General features: G+C 47.6%; 1 protein-coding gene across 1 annotated transcript in view; it reads left to right on the plus strand.

The window, feature by feature from the left end:
- Positions 1 to 4,039: 4,039 nt before the first annotated feature.
- Positions 4,040 to 17,075, plus strand: part of CDK16 (cyclin dependent kinase 16) — a 51,601-nt gene continuing 38,565 nt past the window's right edge. Inside the window, 6 exon segments of the mRNA XM_063936115.1 lie at positions 4,040 to 4,082; positions 4,085 to 4,158; positions 4,160 to 4,166; positions 6,034 to 6,123; positions 6,126 to 6,191; positions 16,842 to 16,972. Of these exon segments, the coding sequence (XP_063792185.1) occupies positions 4,040 to 4,082; positions 4,085 to 4,158; positions 4,160 to 4,166; positions 6,034 to 6,123; positions 6,126 to 6,191; positions 16,842 to 16,972 (411 nt within the window).

Consider the following 17,075-nt stretch of genomic DNA (forward strand, 5'->3'; position numbering starts at 1 on the left):
GCGAGGGTAACTCTGACAGCTGTGCCGGCTATATGGGGGCTACCGCTGCTGGCGGAAGTGGAAGGACCCTCCGTGGTACCTTCCGTGGATACTTATATTTAGGATGTTGATAAAACACAGTGATTACTTATTTACTAACACATTAAAGGCAGACAACAGCCAATAAATAACTAGCATGGATTGCTCTAGTGTTATGACTGGTTGCTGTGGGTTACGGCACATCTAGTTATTTGCACTATTGAATGTTTAGGAATATGAATGAGGACCGTGTAATGGGTCAGATATAATGGGGTATACAGTAGGAGTAGAAGTGAGTATATGTTTAGGTTGTAGTGATGTCACGGGTACATAGGGTATGGGTCGTTGGGTCGACTCAATTTAGGTCAACTGGGGCAATAGGTCAACATGGGTTTTTGGACTTTTTTTTGGTGTCGTTTTCTTCGTAGAGTTACCGGGAACCCCAATTAGTGCACCGTGTCCCCTCACTTCGCTCGCCATGCTTCGGGCAAGGCGCCTCGCTCCGCTACCTCTGCACTCTGCACAGGTTACCGTTCCCAATTGTAGTCCACGTACATTGTAAAGTATGAAAAAGTCCAACAATTTTTTTTATTTTTTTTAAAACTCATGTCGACCTTTTGACCTGTTGACCTATTGCCCATGTCGGTCGACCTAATTTGTGTCGACCTAACGACTGTATCCCGGTACATAATAATATACAGGTCAGGATTAGCATGTAGTATAATAATTGGAGTATAGGAATATAAGATTGGGTTGTATATAGCACGGTTAAGATGCCGTGACTGTACTGGCTGTTTGGGAATACTGTACTACAGGGAAAGGAGTAGGATGTAGTGGGTTTACAGGAATAGCAGAGAGAACAAGATTAGGCTGCAGTGACTGCCCTTTGCACGCATGAATAGGATTACAGAGTATGGAATGTGAAGTACTGTAGTGGAGAATGATTTACAGTGTACACCGAAGTAAATATTGTTTGAGCTACCACACATGCACTCTACTCCCCATACGCTTCCTGTACCCAGTTACATTCGTCTACTCCACATACCCTTCCTGTACCCAGTTACCTCCCGTCTACTCCCCATACCCTTCCTGTACCCAGTTACCTCCCGTCTACTCCCATACCCTTCCTGTACCCAGTTACCTCCCGTCTACTCCCATACCCTTCCTGTACCCAGTTACCTCCCATCTACTCCCCATACCCTTCCTGTACCCAGTTACCTCCCATCTACTCCCCATACCCTTCCTGTACCCAGTTACCTCCCGTCTACGCCCCATACCCTTCCTGTACCCAGTTACCTCCCGTCTACTCCCCATACCCTTCCTGTACCCAGTTACCTCCCGTCTACTCCCCATAGCCTTCCTGTACCCAGTCACCTCCCGTCTACTCCCCATAGCCTTCCTGTACCCAGTTACCTCCCGTCTACGCCCCATACCCTTCCTGTACCCAGTTACCTCCCGTCTACTCCCCATACCCTTCCTGTACCATTACCTCCCATCTACTCCCCATACCCTTCCTGTACCCAGTTACCTCCCGTCTACTCCCCATACCCTTCCTGTACCCAGTTACCTCCTGTCTACTCCCCATACCCTTCCTGTACCCAGTTACCTCCGGTCTACTCCCATACCCTTCCTGTACCCAGTTACCTCCCGTCTACTCCCCATACCCTTCCTGCACCCAGTTACCTCCTGTCTACGCCCCATACCCTTCCTGTACCCAGTTACCTCCCGTCTACTCCCCATACCCTTCCTGTACCCAGTTACCTCCCGTCTACTCCCCATACCCTTCCTGTACCCAGTTACCTCCCGTCTACTCCCCATACCCTTCCTGTACCCAGTTGCCTTCATTCTACCTTCTACTCCCCATACCCTTCCTGTACCCAGTTACCTCCCGTCTATGCCCCATAGCCTTCCTGTACCCAGTTCCCTCCCGTCTACGCCCCATGCCCTTCCTGTACCCAGTTACCTCCCGTCTACTCCCCATACGCTTCCTGTGCCCAGTTACCTCCCGTCTACTCCCCATAGCCTTCCTGTGCCCAGTTACCTCCCGTCTACTCCCCATAGCCTTCCTGTGCCCAGTTACCTCCCGTCTACTCCCCATAGCCTTCCTGTGCCCAGTTACCTCCCGTCTACTCCCCATAGCCTTCCTGTGCCCAGTTACCTCCCGTCTACTCCCCATAGCCTTCCTGTGCCCAGTTACCTCCCGTCTACTCCCCATACCCTTCCTGTACCCAGTTACCTCCCGTCTACTCCCCATACGCTTCCTGTACCCAGTTACCTCCCATCTACTCCCCATACCCTTCCTGTACCCAGTTACCTCCCGTCTACTCCCCATACTCTTCCTGTACCCAGTTACCTCCCGTCTACTCCCCATACTCTTCCTGTACCCAGTTACCTCCCGTCTACTCCCCATACTCTTCCTGTACCCAGTTACCTCCCGTCTGCTCCCCATATGCTTCCTGTGCCCAGTTACCCCCCGTCTGCTCCCCATACGCTTCCTGTGCCCAGTTACCCCCCCATCTACTCCCCATACGCTTCCTGTACCCAGTTACCACCCATCTACTCCCCATACGCTTCTGTACCCAGTTCCCTCCTGTCTACGCCCCATGCCCTTCCTGTACCCAGTTACCTCCCGTCTATGCCCCATGCCCTTCCTGTACCCAGTTACCTCCGTCTACTCACCTTAGCCTTCCTGGACCAGTTACCTCCCGTCTACGCCCCATAGCCTTCCTGTACCAGTTACCTCCTGTCTACTCCCCATACTCTTCCTGTACCCAGTTACCTCCTGTCTACTCCCCATAGCCTTCCTGTGCCCAGTTGCCTTCAGTCTACCTTCTTCTCCCCATACTGGGTTGTTTCTCTCTCTCTGCACCGAGTTTCGCTCATATCCGGTGACATTCCTCCTCTGCCCATGTCCGCCTGTAATGTGTAATGTTCCTCTGTATGACTGTATTGCTCTGCGTATCTCCAGTGATGCTTTTGATTTTGCATAGTATTATATTGAGAATTCATTCACATATTAAAGTTTATACTTGAGCCAAAACTTATGGTGAGGAAAAGTTGATTCTTCCAAACAGTATACATGATCAGACAATGGGCCGCATGTAATGACGTTCCAGGTCCGGCGGCCATGCTGGATGCTGGCCGAACTGTGACTTTTTTTTTTTTAAAGGAGCAATCGCTTACAAGGCATGGTTTTGCCTGGTAAGTGATTGCCCTTTTAAAAAAATTGTCCGAGTTAAGGTGGCATCCGCGTGGCCGCCAAACTGGTAAATGCTGTTCAGAATGTTAGTTCATAATCTAAAAGTTAAGGAATACCATTTATTTTCAGCCGGCTTTGAAGTATATCCTCACAACATGCCATTCAGTTCTCCCAGTTGCGTTCATTAAGTTCCTGCCCACCGTCTGTACGGATGGAAACGAATAGCATGTTGTGAGATAATCCTTCAAAATGTTCCGGCAGACCCTGCTCCGCTCACAAGTGATGAAACTCGCTTTCAGAAATCTACCACAAATGTGTATCCTGAATAAAGGCCACCATCTTGGGGGGGGGAGGGGTGGTTAGACATAGGGTTAGGCTGCGAAGAGGGTTAGGCTGCGGAGGAGAGGAGGTTAGGTTGCAGGGAAGGGATGTGTGTGTGTGTGTGTGTGTGTGTAGTGTGTGAGGGAATAGGGGTAGCATACTTACCTAGTAGGTGTCGGATCCTGAGCATCGGATGCCAGTGTCGGTATTCTGACTGTCGTCATCCATCCGCTCGAACGCATAGTGGGCGGAGCACTGGCACGATTATCGGCAGTCCTTGTTCAGCCTGTGAGCGACTAGACTTCTTATCGGTAGGCTGGACGAGAATCGTTCAGGACCATCCTTCCATGGGCTGATCTGAGCGGTTATCGTTCGGTGTATGGGTCAGCTGTTATCTCCCTCTTCTGATCTTCTTCTCGCCGACAGTCTTCATTCCATTTGTACCTCCTCCTCGCCCCTACCCTGTAATCACGCTTTCCTGCTTTCTGGCAGCTGGCAGCCATGGACCGGATGAAGAAGATCAAGAGGCAGCTTTCTATGACCCTACGGGTGGGCGCACAGCGGAAAAAAGCCCCGGAGATCACTCGGAACAGATCACTGTGGAAGATAACGGTGGCAGTGGATAACGGTAAGTGACCCTGAGAAAGGCAGGCTGGATGGAGGGCACAGGTGAGTGTATAGCAGTGACCAGTGCTCTTGCTGATTGAGTGAGGGTCTTGGATTATGAGATTGGCTGTGAAATGTCAAACTAAACTATCAGTAATTATGGCTGGGTCATAGAAGAAAAAAGTGACTGGGGTGTCGAAAGGAGAAAGGCAGACAGCTGCAGAAAAGAGTGTAAGCTTTATGACTATGTATTATTTAACTACTGCTTGCCCTCACGTAATCAATCCAACTTTCGGGGTGCATCCTCAGTGAATGTCTGAGAATCCATCACAGTTCAATATGAATAGGGTGCTCACCATGATGGAGTGTGAAAACACTGCTCACTAGTGCACGTGTCTGGGGATTAAGGCATGTTAATAGTGAAATGCGTGGTAGGGAACATAATTTCAGACCTGTGTGAAAACACTGCTCACTAGTGCACACATCTGATGGGGACTAGGAAATGTTAATGGTGAAATGCGTGGTGGAGAACATAACTTCAGACCTGTGTGAAAACACTGCTCACTAGTGCACACATCTGATGGGGACTAGGAAATGTTAATGGTGAAATGCGTGGTGGAGAACATAACTTCAGACCTGTGTGAAACACTGCTCACTAGTGCACACGTCTGCTGGGGACTAGGGAATGTTAATAGTGAACTTTGTGGTGATGAGCAAGTTGTAAGAGGAGATTGAAGCTTTGTATGTAGAAGGGTTAGGGAAAGTAAATCTTTGTATGGCAGTGAAGGTAATGAATACATTAGGCAAGCAAATGTCCAACAATAACCTATAAAGCCCATAACTGCTACTGCCACAAAAGTTTTGGCCCTGTCTAGGGTTATAAACCCCCTAATTTCAGCTCTTGGACCCATTTTTCTTTTAGATGCTATTTTTTTTTCCTTTTCTTACAACTACATAAATTCTCAATAACAGAAAATATAGAATTGTCAGTAAATACTGATTCTATGGGGCATAGGAAAATTGGGTCTCAGTCTGCCAGGTGTGCGGGATCCCGAACGATTTCAGACTTTTATTTTTTAAAGCGGCAATCCGTTTATAAGGCAAAACCATGACCCAATTACATATGCCCATATAAGTTGGCATGGGGTGGTAAGATGGAAAAGAAGTGGGGGGGTCACATTGTGAGGAAGGCATGTGATTTGAGGGTAGGACTTAGAAGGTTGGCGTCTGATAAGGAGACGGGGTTAGTATTTTGGATTGATGACTGTTGAGGGTGAGTAGTGGTTTAAGAAGATGAATGTAGAGTTGGCTTGTCGATGTAATGTAAGAGCCAGTAGGTTGGCAAGGGCACGTGTATCGTGTTATGGAGACTGGCATCAGGTGGTGCCAGTTTCTGTGGCACCTTGGAGGTATCTGCACGTGGTCACTGAACATTTCTTACTGGAGATCGCACTGGTGAGTGCCCGCTTTGCATGCTGCTGGTTTTGGGTTAAAATCTAAGGGTTTTCTCTACCTCTTTTTGTTTTATTATTATTTTTTTTTATATTTTTAATCTGTATTATTTTATTTTAAGTTAATTTATTCTTCCCTTACTGTTTTTCCCTTCTCTGGAACCTCTTCCCTCCCTCCCCCCGCCCCCCCCCCCCCCCCCCCACCTCCCCTGGATTTGTCATTTCAACTTTTTCCACCACCTTAATAACTCCTCATCCGCCTACCTTCTCTCTGTGATTGTGCCATGGCGTCCTGTACCCCCCTCCCCATCCTTGCATCGTTTGTATACCCATCCCCGCCTTCCCCCCCTTGTTGTCTTGCTTTGGATCTATGCCCATTCCGTCCCATTCTTGTCCCGCCTCTACCCTTCCCTCCCCTGCTCTTGTCCTGCCCCTCAGAGCCCATCGTCCGAAATGGGAGAAGCCTTTCGTCCCACAGCATGCAATCCTTCCTGCACCACTACACCACCAGCTCCTTCCAAAAGCCGCCCATCCCCGACCCCACAGTGTCGTCTGCCGGAGCCTCAGCTCTTATCTGAACCGGAGCAGCCGATTAGGTACGTGTGTGTGTGTGCGCAACTGACGAACCGTGTATGCACATCCAAATCTTTCTCTGTGTGTGTGCAGGACTGCCGCAACATGCCCGTCAAGTCATGTGTGTTGTTTCCGTGTACACACTTCTGCGTGTATGGTATTGTGTGAGAGAGAGAGACGGTCATCACCCTGCATTAAGTATTGGTTATATCTATACTCCTCTGATGGGGGATGCAGCAAGCCGAGGAGCGACGGGTGAGGAGAACATCCTAGAAGTTGGTGCTGTTGACTCCTGGGTCCTGCCAGTTGGGACGAGGAGGAGGGTTCTGGGGTAAATTCTCAGTATGGGAGGGTTCTGGGGTAAATTCTCAGTATAGGAGGGTTCTGGGGTAAATTCTCAGTATAGGAGGGTTCAGGGGTAAATTCTCAGTATAGGAGGGTTCTGGGGTAAATTCTCAGTATAGGAGGGTTCTGAGGTAAATTCTCAGTATAGGAGGGTTCTGAGGTAAATTCTCAGTATAGGAGGGTTCTGAGGTAAATTCTCAGTATAGCAGGGTTCTGGGGTAAATTTCTCAGTATAGGAGGGTTCTGGGGTAAATTCTCAGTATAAGAGGGTTCTGGGTAAATTCTCAGTATAGGAGGGTTCTGGGGTGGATTCTCAGTATAGGAAAGTTCTGGGGTAAATTCTCAGTATAGGAGGGTTCTGGGGTAAATTCTCAGTATAGGAGGGTTCTGGGGTAAATTCTCAGTATAGGAGGGTTCTGGGATAAATTCTCAGTATAGGAGTGTTCTGCTGTAAATTCTCAGTATAGGAGGGTTTTGAGGTAAATTCTCAGTATAGGAGGGTTCTGGGGTAAATTCTCAGTATAGGAGGGTTCTGGGGTAAATTCTCAGTATAGGAGGGTTCTGGGGTAAATTCTCAGTATAGGAGGGTTCTGGGGTAGATTCTCAGTATAGGAAAGTTCTGGGGTAAATTCTCAGTATAGGAGGGTTCTCTCAGTATAGGAGGGTTCTGGGGGTAAATTCTCAGTATAGGAGGGTTCTGGGGTAAATTCTCAGTATAGGAGGGTTCTGTGGTAAATTCTCAGTATAGGAGGGTTCTGGGGTAAATTCTCAGCATAGGAGGGTTCTGGGGTAAATTCTCAGTATAGGAGGGTTCTGGGGTAAATTCTCAGTATACGGTCTGTTCTTTCACATCATCTCTTGTACCTTTATTACGGCACAGAAAACTTTGTCAACTTTTCCCTGTGTCAGAATTGGTGTCCGGTCTTTAAGTCGACAACACTTAGGTTGACACTCATTAGGTCGATCACTATTGGTCGACATGCATTAGATCGACATGGTCACTAGGTCGACACACAAAAAGGTCGACATGAGTTTTTCACTTTTTCTTTTTTTTTTTTATTAACTTTTTCATACTTTACGAACCACGTGGACTACGATTGGGAATAGTAACCGAAGCATGGCGAGTGAAACGGTGCACTAATTGGGGTTCCCGGTCACTTTACGAAGAAAACGACACCCCCCAAAAAAAGTAAAAACTTGTGTCAACCTTTTTCCATGTCGAGCCAATGACGTGTTGACCTATTTCAGGTGTCGACCTAACGACTGTCGACCCAATGACCCACACCAGTCAGAATTGACATAAGGGCTGGAATTCATGAGGCTTCTTTTCACTTGAGTGTTTAAATAATGAAGATTTGGAAAAAAATTGCGCAAACCTGGGATTTTGCACGGTGTAGCGGCACATAAACGGTGTATGATTGGAACACCATGATTGGATCCACCATTTATGCGCCAGTACGCCTTGCCAAAGGCCCGTTTAGCGCTTAGTCAGCCCCCCCCCCCCATATTTTCCATTTATCCACTGTTTTAGGAAGTTGGTTACCTCCAAACCTAGCAGCTTCCAAAACACAGAGGCAACCTTAACCTTTAGCGCTTGTCCGCCATCCCCTATTTAAATAATGAAAGCTACACAAATGCCAATATATTTATACCAATAAACTGAGCCGTTTCTAGTCTGCAGCCACAGAGGTAGTGTAAAGAACAGTCGTCCCTGTAGGATAAAGAATAAACGTTCTGCAACAGTGGTTGTATGGACCTGACGCGTTTCGTCACTTTTTGTAAAAGGTTGTGACTAGGTGTTTGCAATGCTTGGACAACTGTCAGAATTTTATTTATTTTTATGTATTAACAGTTTCTTATATAGTGCAGCATATTCCGTTGCGCTTTACAATTGGAAATAACAATGCTATAACAAAACTGGGTAATAACAAACAGTCATAGAGGTAGGAAGGCCCTGCTCGCAAGCTTACAATCTATAGGGAAATAGGCATGGATACACAAGGATAGGTGCTACCTATTGAATAATTGTCCACCAGATTGCAAAGGTTCTTGGTGGGCTGCATGATATGGTCACACAGCAATGATGAACCGGGGTCAAGAGGAAGGGAAAGTGAAGAATGAGAAGACATGTGAGGATATGTGTGGACTGTGCAGAGTGGATGCAGTTTGATAGGAAGGTTTAGGAAAGTTATGTGGGCTGTTCTGGAATTTGATAGGCTTGCTTGAAGAGGTGAGTTTTCAGGGAATGCTTGAAGGTTTGGAGACTAGAGGAAAGTCTTATTGTACGTGGTAGGGCATTCCACAGAGTGGGTGCAGCCCGATGAAAGTCCTGCAACCGTGAGTGGGAGCAAGTAATGAGTGTGGATGAGAGACGCAGATCTTGTGAAGAGCGATGAGGTCGGGTTGGGAGATATTTTCAGATAAGTAAAGTGATGTACGTTGGTGTAGTTTGGTTAATAGCCTTGTGTGTGAGTAAAAGTATTTTATATTGAATACGGTAGAGTACAGGTAACCAATGGAGGGACTGACAGAGTGGATCTGCAGATGAAGAACGTCTAGCGAGGAAGATGAGCCTCGCCGCTGCATTCAGAATGGATTGTAGTGGTGAGAGCCTATGTTTGGGAAGACCGGTTAGGAGACTATTACAATAATCAATGCGGGAGATAATGAGAGCGTGGATTAGAGTTTTAGCAGTGTCTTGTGTAAGGTATGGTCGTATTTTGGATATGTTTCTAAGATGCATGTAACATGATCTTGAGACAGATTGAATGTGGGGAATAAAGGGCAGATCAGAGTCAGGAATGACACCTAGGCAGCGAGCTTGTGGGGTAGAGGTGATTGCAGAGTTCTCAACAGTGATAGAAATATCAGGTTGGTAACTGCTATAGACCGAACTTCAAGTTCAGATCCACTTGGGAGACATTAATGGAAAGTGCTCTATAAGTAACGGTGTAGAAAAGATGGTGTTTCCCATAGTAACCCATCAGAATCTGGCTGCTATTTCTCTAGTAGAGTTCAGAAAATGAAAGCAAACATCTGATTTGCTCTTGTGGGTGATGCCATGTTCTATTTACAAAGCATACACATACTCCTTTACCTGCAGATCAGTTATGACTAATAATTATACATTTCTCTATCGTCCTAAGTGGATGCTGGGGTTCCTGAAAGGACCATGGGGAATAGCGGCTCCGCAGGAGACAGGGCACAAAAAAGTAAAGCTTTTACCAGATCAGGTGGTGTGCACTGGCTCCTCCCCCTATGACCCTCCTCCAGACTCCAGTTAGATTTTGTGCCCGAACGAGAAGGGTGCAATCTAGGTGGCTCTCCTAAAGAGCTGCTTAGAGAAAGTTTAGCTTAGGTTTTTTACTTTACAGTGAGTCCTGCTGGCAACAGGATCACTGCAACGAGGGACTTAGGGGAGAAGTAGTGAACTCACCTGCGTGCAGAGTGGATTTGCTGCTTGGCTACTGGACACTAGCTCCAGAGGGACGATCACAGGTACAGCCTGGATGGTCACCGGAGCCGCGCCGCCGGCCCCCTTGCAGACGCTGAAGAGAGAAGAGGTCCAAAATCGGCGGCTGAAGACTCCTGAGTCTTCATAAAGGTAGCGCACAGCACTGCAGCTGTGCGCCATTTTCCTCTCAGCACACTTCACACAACAGTCACTGAGGGTGCAGAGCGCTGGGGGGGGCGCTCTGAGAGGCAAATAAAAACCTTATTAGAGGCAAAAAATACCTCACATATAGCCCACAGAGGCTATATGGAGATATTTAACCCCTGCCTAACTTCAAAAATAGCGGGAGACGAGGCCGCCGAAAAAGGGGCGGGGCCTATCTCCTCAGCACACAGCGCCATTTTCTCTCACAGAAAAGCTGGAGAGAAGGCTCCCAGGCTCTCCCCTGCACTGCACTACAGAAACAGGGTTAAAACAGAGAGGGGGGGCACTGATTTTGGCGATATTGTATATATATAAAAGATGCTATAAGGGAGAAACACTTATATAAGGTTGTCCCTATATAATTATAGCGTTTTTGGTGTGTGCTGGCAGACTCTCCCTCTGTCTCCCCAAAGGGCTAGTGGGTCCTGTCCTCTGTCAGAGCATTCCCGGTGTGTGTGCTGTGTGTCGGTACGTGTGTGTCGACATGTATGAGGACGATGTTGGTGAGGAGGCGGAGAAATTGCCTGTAATGGTGATGTCACTCTCTAGGGAGTCGACACCGGAATGGATGGCTTATTTAGAGAATTACGTGAGAATGTCAACACGCTGCAAGGTCGGTTGACGACATGAGACGGCCGACAATCTATTAGGACCGGTCCAGGCGTCTCAGAAACACCGTCAGGGGTTTTAAAAACGCCCATTTACCTCAGTCGGTCGACACAGACACAGACACGGACACTGAATACAGTGTCGACGGTGAATAAACAAACGTATTTCTCATTAGGGCCACACGTTAAGGGCAATGAAGGAGGTGTTACGTGTTTCTGATACTACAAGTACCACAAGAAAGGGTATTATGTGGGAGTGAAAAAACTACCTGTAGTTTTTCCTGAATCAGATAAAATAAAATGAAGTGTGTGATGATGCGTAGGGTTACCCCGATAGCAAATATTGGCGTTATACCCTTTCCCGCCAGAAATTAGGGTACGTTGGGAAACACCCCTTAGGGTGATAAGGCGCTCACACGCTTATCAAGTGGCGTTACCGTCTCCAGATACGGCCGCCCTCAAGGAGCCAGCTGATAGGAAGCTGGAAAAATATCCTAAAAAGTATATACACACATACGGTGGTTATACTGCGACCAGCGATCGCCATCAGCCTGGAGATGCAGTGCTGGGTTGGCTTGGTCGGATTCCCTGACTGAAAATATTTTATTCATGTAGAGCATTTAATAGGATGCATTCTATATATATGTATGTGAGATGCACAGAGGGATATTTGCTCTCTGGCATCAAGATAAGTGCGTTGTCCATATCTCCCAGAAGATGTCAGGGACACGACAGTGGTCAGGTGATACAGATCCCATACGGCAGATGGAAGTATTGCTGTATAAAGGGAAGGAGTTATTTGGGGGTCGGTCCATCGGACCTGGGGACCACAGCAACAGCTGGGAAATCCAACCTTTTTTACCCCAAGTTGCATCTCAGCTAAAAAAGACACCGTCTTTTCAGCCTCAATCTTTCCTTTCCCATGAGGGCATGCAGGCAAAAGGCCAGTCATATCTGCCCAGACATAGAGGTAAGGGAAGTAGACTGCAGCAGGCAGCCCTTTCCCAGGAAAAGAAGCCCTCCACCGCGTCTGCCAAGTCCTCAGCATGACGCTGGGGCCGTGCAAGCGGACTCAAGGTGGGGGGGTAGTCTCAAGAGTCTCAGGGCGCAGTGGGATCACTCGCAAGTTGACCCCTAGATCGTACGAGTATTATCCCAGGGGTAAAGATTGGAGAGTCGAGACATCTTCTCCTCGCAGCTTCCTGAAGTCTGCTTTACCAACGGCTCCCTCCGACAGGGAGGCAGCATTGGAAACAATTCACAAGCTGTATATCCAGCAGGTGATAATCAAAGTACCCCTCCTACGACAAGGAAAAGGGTATTATTTTTCCACACTATATTGTGGTACTGAAGCCAGACGGCTTGGTGACACATAGTCTAAATCTAAAATGTTTTGAACACTTACATAAAAGGTTCAAATCGAGATAAAGTCACTCAGAGCAGTGATAGCGAACCGGAAAAAAGGGGACTATATGGTGTCCCTGGACATCAAGGATTACCTCCATGTCCAAAATTTGTCCTTCTCATCAAGGGTACCTCTGGTTCGTGGTACAGAACTGTCAATATCAGTTTCAGACGATGCCGTTTGAATTATCCACGGCACCCCGGGCCTTTTTACCAAGGTAATGGCCGAAAAGATGTTTCTTCAAAGAAAAAAGGCATCTAAATTATCCCTTACTTGCACGACCTAAAAAGGGCAAGTTCCAGAGAACAGTTGGAGGTCGGAAGAGCACTATCTAAAGTAGTTCTTCGACGGCACGACTGGATTCTAAATATTCCAAGAATCGCAGCTGTTTTCCGACGATACGTCTGCTGTTCCTAGGGATGATTCTGGACACGGTTCAGAAAAAGGTTTTTCTTCCCGAGGAAAAAGCCAAGGAGTTATCCGACCTGTCAGGAACCTCCTAAAACCAGGAAAGGTGTCTGTACATCAATGCACAAGAGTCCTGGGAAAAATGGTGGCTTTTTACGAAGCAATTCCATTCGGCAGATTCCATGCAAGAATTTTCCAAAGGGATCTGTTGGACAAATGGTCAGGGTCGCATCCTCAGATGCACCTGCGAATAACCCTGTCGCCAAGGACAAGGGTATATCTTCTGTGGTGGTTGCAAAAGGCTCATCTATTGGAGGGCCGCAGATTCGGCATACAGGATTTGATCCTGGTGACCACGGACGCCAGCCTGAGAGGTTGGGGAGCAGTCACACAAGGAAGAAACTTCCAGGGGGTATGGACGAACCTGGAAAAGTCTATTCACATAAACATTCTGGTACTAAGAGCAATCTAAAATGCTCTAAGCCAGGCGGAACCACTCCTGCAAGGAAAACCGGTGTTGATTCAGTCGGACAACATCACGGCGGTCGCCCATGTAAACAGACAGGGCGGCACAAGAAGCAGGAGTGCAATGGCAGAAGCTGCCAAGATTCTTCGCTGGGCGGAGAATCACGTAATAGCACTGTCAGCAGTGTTCTTCCCGGGCGTGGACAACTGGGAAGCAGACTTCCTCAGCAGACACGATATACACCCGGGAGAGGGGGGTCTTCATCCAGAAGTCTTCCACATGCTAATAAACTGTTGGGAAAGACCAATGGTAGACATGATGGCGTCTCGCCTCAACAAGAAACTGGACAAGTATTGCGCCAGGTCAAGAGATCCACAGGCAATAGCTGTGGACGCACTGGTAACACCTTGGGTGTACAAATCAGTATATGTGTTTCCTCCTCTGCCTCTCATACCAAAGGTATTGAAGATTATACGGTGAGGAGGAGTAAGAAATACTAGTGGCTCCGGATTGGCCAAGAAGGACTTGGTACCCGGAACTTCAAGAGTTGGTCACGGACGACCCGTGCCCTCTACTTCTGAGAAGGGACCTGCTACAACAGGGTCCCTGTCTCTTTCAAGACTTACCGCGGCTGCGTTTGACGGCATGGCGGTTGAACGCCAGATCCTAAAAGGGAAAGGCATTCCAGAAGAAGTCATTCCTACCTTGATTAAGGCAAGGAAGGAAGTCACCGCGAAACATTATCACCGCATTTGGCGAAAATATGTCGCGTGGTGCGAGGATCGGAGTGTTCCGACGGAGGAATTTCAACTGGGTCGTTTCCTACATTTCCTACAATCAGGATTGTCTAGGGGTCTCAAATTGAGATCTATTAAGGTTCAAATTTCGGCCCTGTCAATATTCTTCCAAAAAGAATTGGCCTCAGTTCCTGAGGTACAGACTTTTGTTAAAGGAGTACTGCATATACAGCCTCCTGTGGTGCCTCCGGTGGCACCGTGGGATCTAAATGTAGTTTTAGATTTCCTCAAATCCCATTGGTTTGAACCATTGAAAAAGGTGGATTTTAAATATCTCACATGGAAAGTGACTATGTTACTGGCCCTGGCTTCCGCCAGGAGAGTATCTGAATTGGCGGCTTTATCTTATAAAAGCCCTTATCTAATCTTCCATTCGGATAGGGCAGAACTGAGGACTCGTCCGCATTTTCTCCCTAAGGTGGTATCAGCGTTTCACCTGAACCAACCTATTGTGGTGCCTGCGGCCTCTGGCGACTTGGAGGACTCCAAGTTGTTGGACGTTGTCAGAGCCTTAAAAATATACATTTCAAGGACGGCTGAAGTCAGAAAATCTGACTCGCTGTTGATACTATATGCACCCAACAAGTTGGGTGCCCCTGCTTCTAAGCAGACGATTGCTCGTTGGATTTGTAACACAATTCAACTTGCTCATTCTGTGGCAGGCCTGCCACAGCCTAAATCTGTTAAGGCCCATTCCACAAGGAAGGTGGGCTCATCTTGGGCGGCTGCCCGAGGGGTCTCGGCATTACAATTCTGCCGAGCAGCTACGTGGTCGGGGGAAAACACGTTTGTAAAATTCTACAAATTTGATACCCTGGCAAAAGAGGTCTTGGAATTCTCTCATTCGGTGCTGCAGAGTCATCCGCACTCTCCCGCCCGTTTGGGAGCTTTGGTATAATCCCCATGGTCCTTTCAGGAACCCCAGCATCCACTTAGGACGATAGAGAAAATAAGAATTTACTTACCGATAATTCTATTTCTCGGAGTCCGTAGTGGATGCTGGGCGCCCATCCCAAGTGCGGATTATCTGCAATACTGTACATAGTTATTGTTAACAAATTCGGGTTATATTGTTAAGGAGCCATCTTTAAGAGGCTCTTTCTGTTATCATACTGTTAACTGGGTTTAGATCACAAGTTGTACGGTGTGATTGGTGTGGCTGGTATGAGTCTTACCCGGGATTCAAATTGCCTCCCTTATTGTGTACGCTCGTCCGGGCACAGTACCTAACTGGAGTCTGGAGGAGGGTCATAGGGGGAGGAGCCAGTGCACACCACCTGATCTGGTAAAAGCTTTACTTTTTTGTGCCCTGTCTCCTGCGGAGCCGCTATTCCCCATGGTCCTTTCAGGAACCCCAGCATCCACTACGGACTCCGAGAAATAGAATTATCGGTAAGTAAATTCTTATTTTCTATCATTGTTCCCCCCCACCCCTCCCAGAACTCTGGCACATAAAGGGGGAGATGTACTAAGTCCTGGAGAGTGATAAAGTATCAGCCAATCAGCTCCTAACTGCCATGTCACAGGCTGTCTGAAAAATGTCAGAAGCTGATTGGCTGGCACTTTCCAAGGCTTAGTACATAGGGGCAAATGTATTAACCTGGGGACGGCATAAGGAATTGATAAACCGGTGATAAGTGCAAGGTGATAAACGCACCAGCCAATCAGCTCCTGTTAATTTACATTTTGGAGCTGATTTGCTGGTGCATTTATCACCTTGCATTTATCACTTCCTTATGCCTTCTCCATGTTAATACATCTGCTCCATAGACCCCTATTAGGACCCACTGTCCCTGTTTTCATCAGTCTTGGTTAATTATCATTTATGATACCGCTTCAGTCCAAAAAATGTCTCGTTCCTCTATGTGCCTCAGAGACCTACCTTATTCCAAGTGATCCGGCAAGCTGTGGTCACATGACTAGTGGTTCCGTCCTCAAAATGACTGACTGTCCCCCACCCCACCGAGCAGGCAACCAGCTGCCTTTAAATTGGATTTTTGCCTCATGGGTGAAACTATGGACTTGCTAATTATTATAATATTCCTGAAGAGTCGCATTTACCTGAAATGAACCTGCCTGGAGCCATCTTGGTTTACCGCTTGCTACTAACAAACCTGTTGTGTAATGACTGTAGTAACACACTGAAAGGCTGAAGTGGCGTTTAGTATTCACAAACAGTAAGAGCTGTGTGTCCTGTCCGTTCTCCAGTATGTGGGTGTGCATGGCGGGTCTGTGCCGCAGCGTGTTCCCTCGGTGGTCAACAAAGTTCCTGTGTTTTAAGTGTATGGACATTCATCCCCCATCTTCCTCCTCTGGTAAACTTTGGTACCGGCCTCCTGTTGATTTCCGTGCAATGACTATAACTCCAGTTCACTACCCCCACCCGTCCGCCGTCATTGCCTTCTCAACACGAGCGTTTTCCCTCCACCAAATCTTGTCTATAGCGCTGGCGCTAGGCTCCCCCTGTAGAATCTCCACGGAGCTGGCAGTGCACCCTCTGGCATTTTCACTATGCTGACATTACGCGCTCTCTAACACTTTAACACGCGCTTGCTCTGCACTCCCCCTCGTACTTTTCATGGCACTTCCTAAACCACATACATGCTTCATTCTCCCGGAACCATTGTGCACTCATTCTGTCTCTCATGGTATGTCTCACACACTCTCTTAATTGTACAACTCTCCATCGCAAACCAGATATGGAGGGACTTCTCCACAGAGATCAGTCTGCAGGGACTTCTGACCTATCTGCCTAGTAGCTAAAGGGGAACTCTGCCTTCAGGAAAGTATACGGTCAGACTTGTTTATTTCTCTTGCCCTTTGATCCGCTGCGCTGTGCCGTTGTGTTGTCCGTATCGGGGGGCGCTGACTATAGACAAATCTGCCTGGACAGAAGAACAGCCTTAAAGCGGAGTACTCCTTTAACCTACATGACCTCAAATTTCCAGCCCCACCTTCTGGTGACAGATCTGTTTCCCATATCTAGAGATTGTACACGAAGACCTGAAGATGGGCTCGGATGGCGAGAGTGACCAGGCTTCCGGCTCGTCGGATGAAGTACAGTCACCTGTCCGATTGAGAATGAGGAACAATGCAGCGCGCAAAATATCCACAGAGGTAAGAATGGAGATCTGTGCTCTTCACTATCGCCTATTGACACACCCCAAGGAACCCCCGCCCCTCAATGCACACGATTCTTCTTCTTCTTCTTCTTCATCCT

This window comes from Pseudophryne corroboree, chromosome 8, assembly GCF_028390025.1.
Source record: "Pseudophryne corroboree isolate aPseCor3 chromosome 8, aPseCor3.hap2, whole genome shotgun sequence".
Lineage (NCBI taxonomy): Eukaryota > Metazoa > Chordata > Amphibia > Anura > Myobatrachidae > Pseudophryne > Pseudophryne corroboree.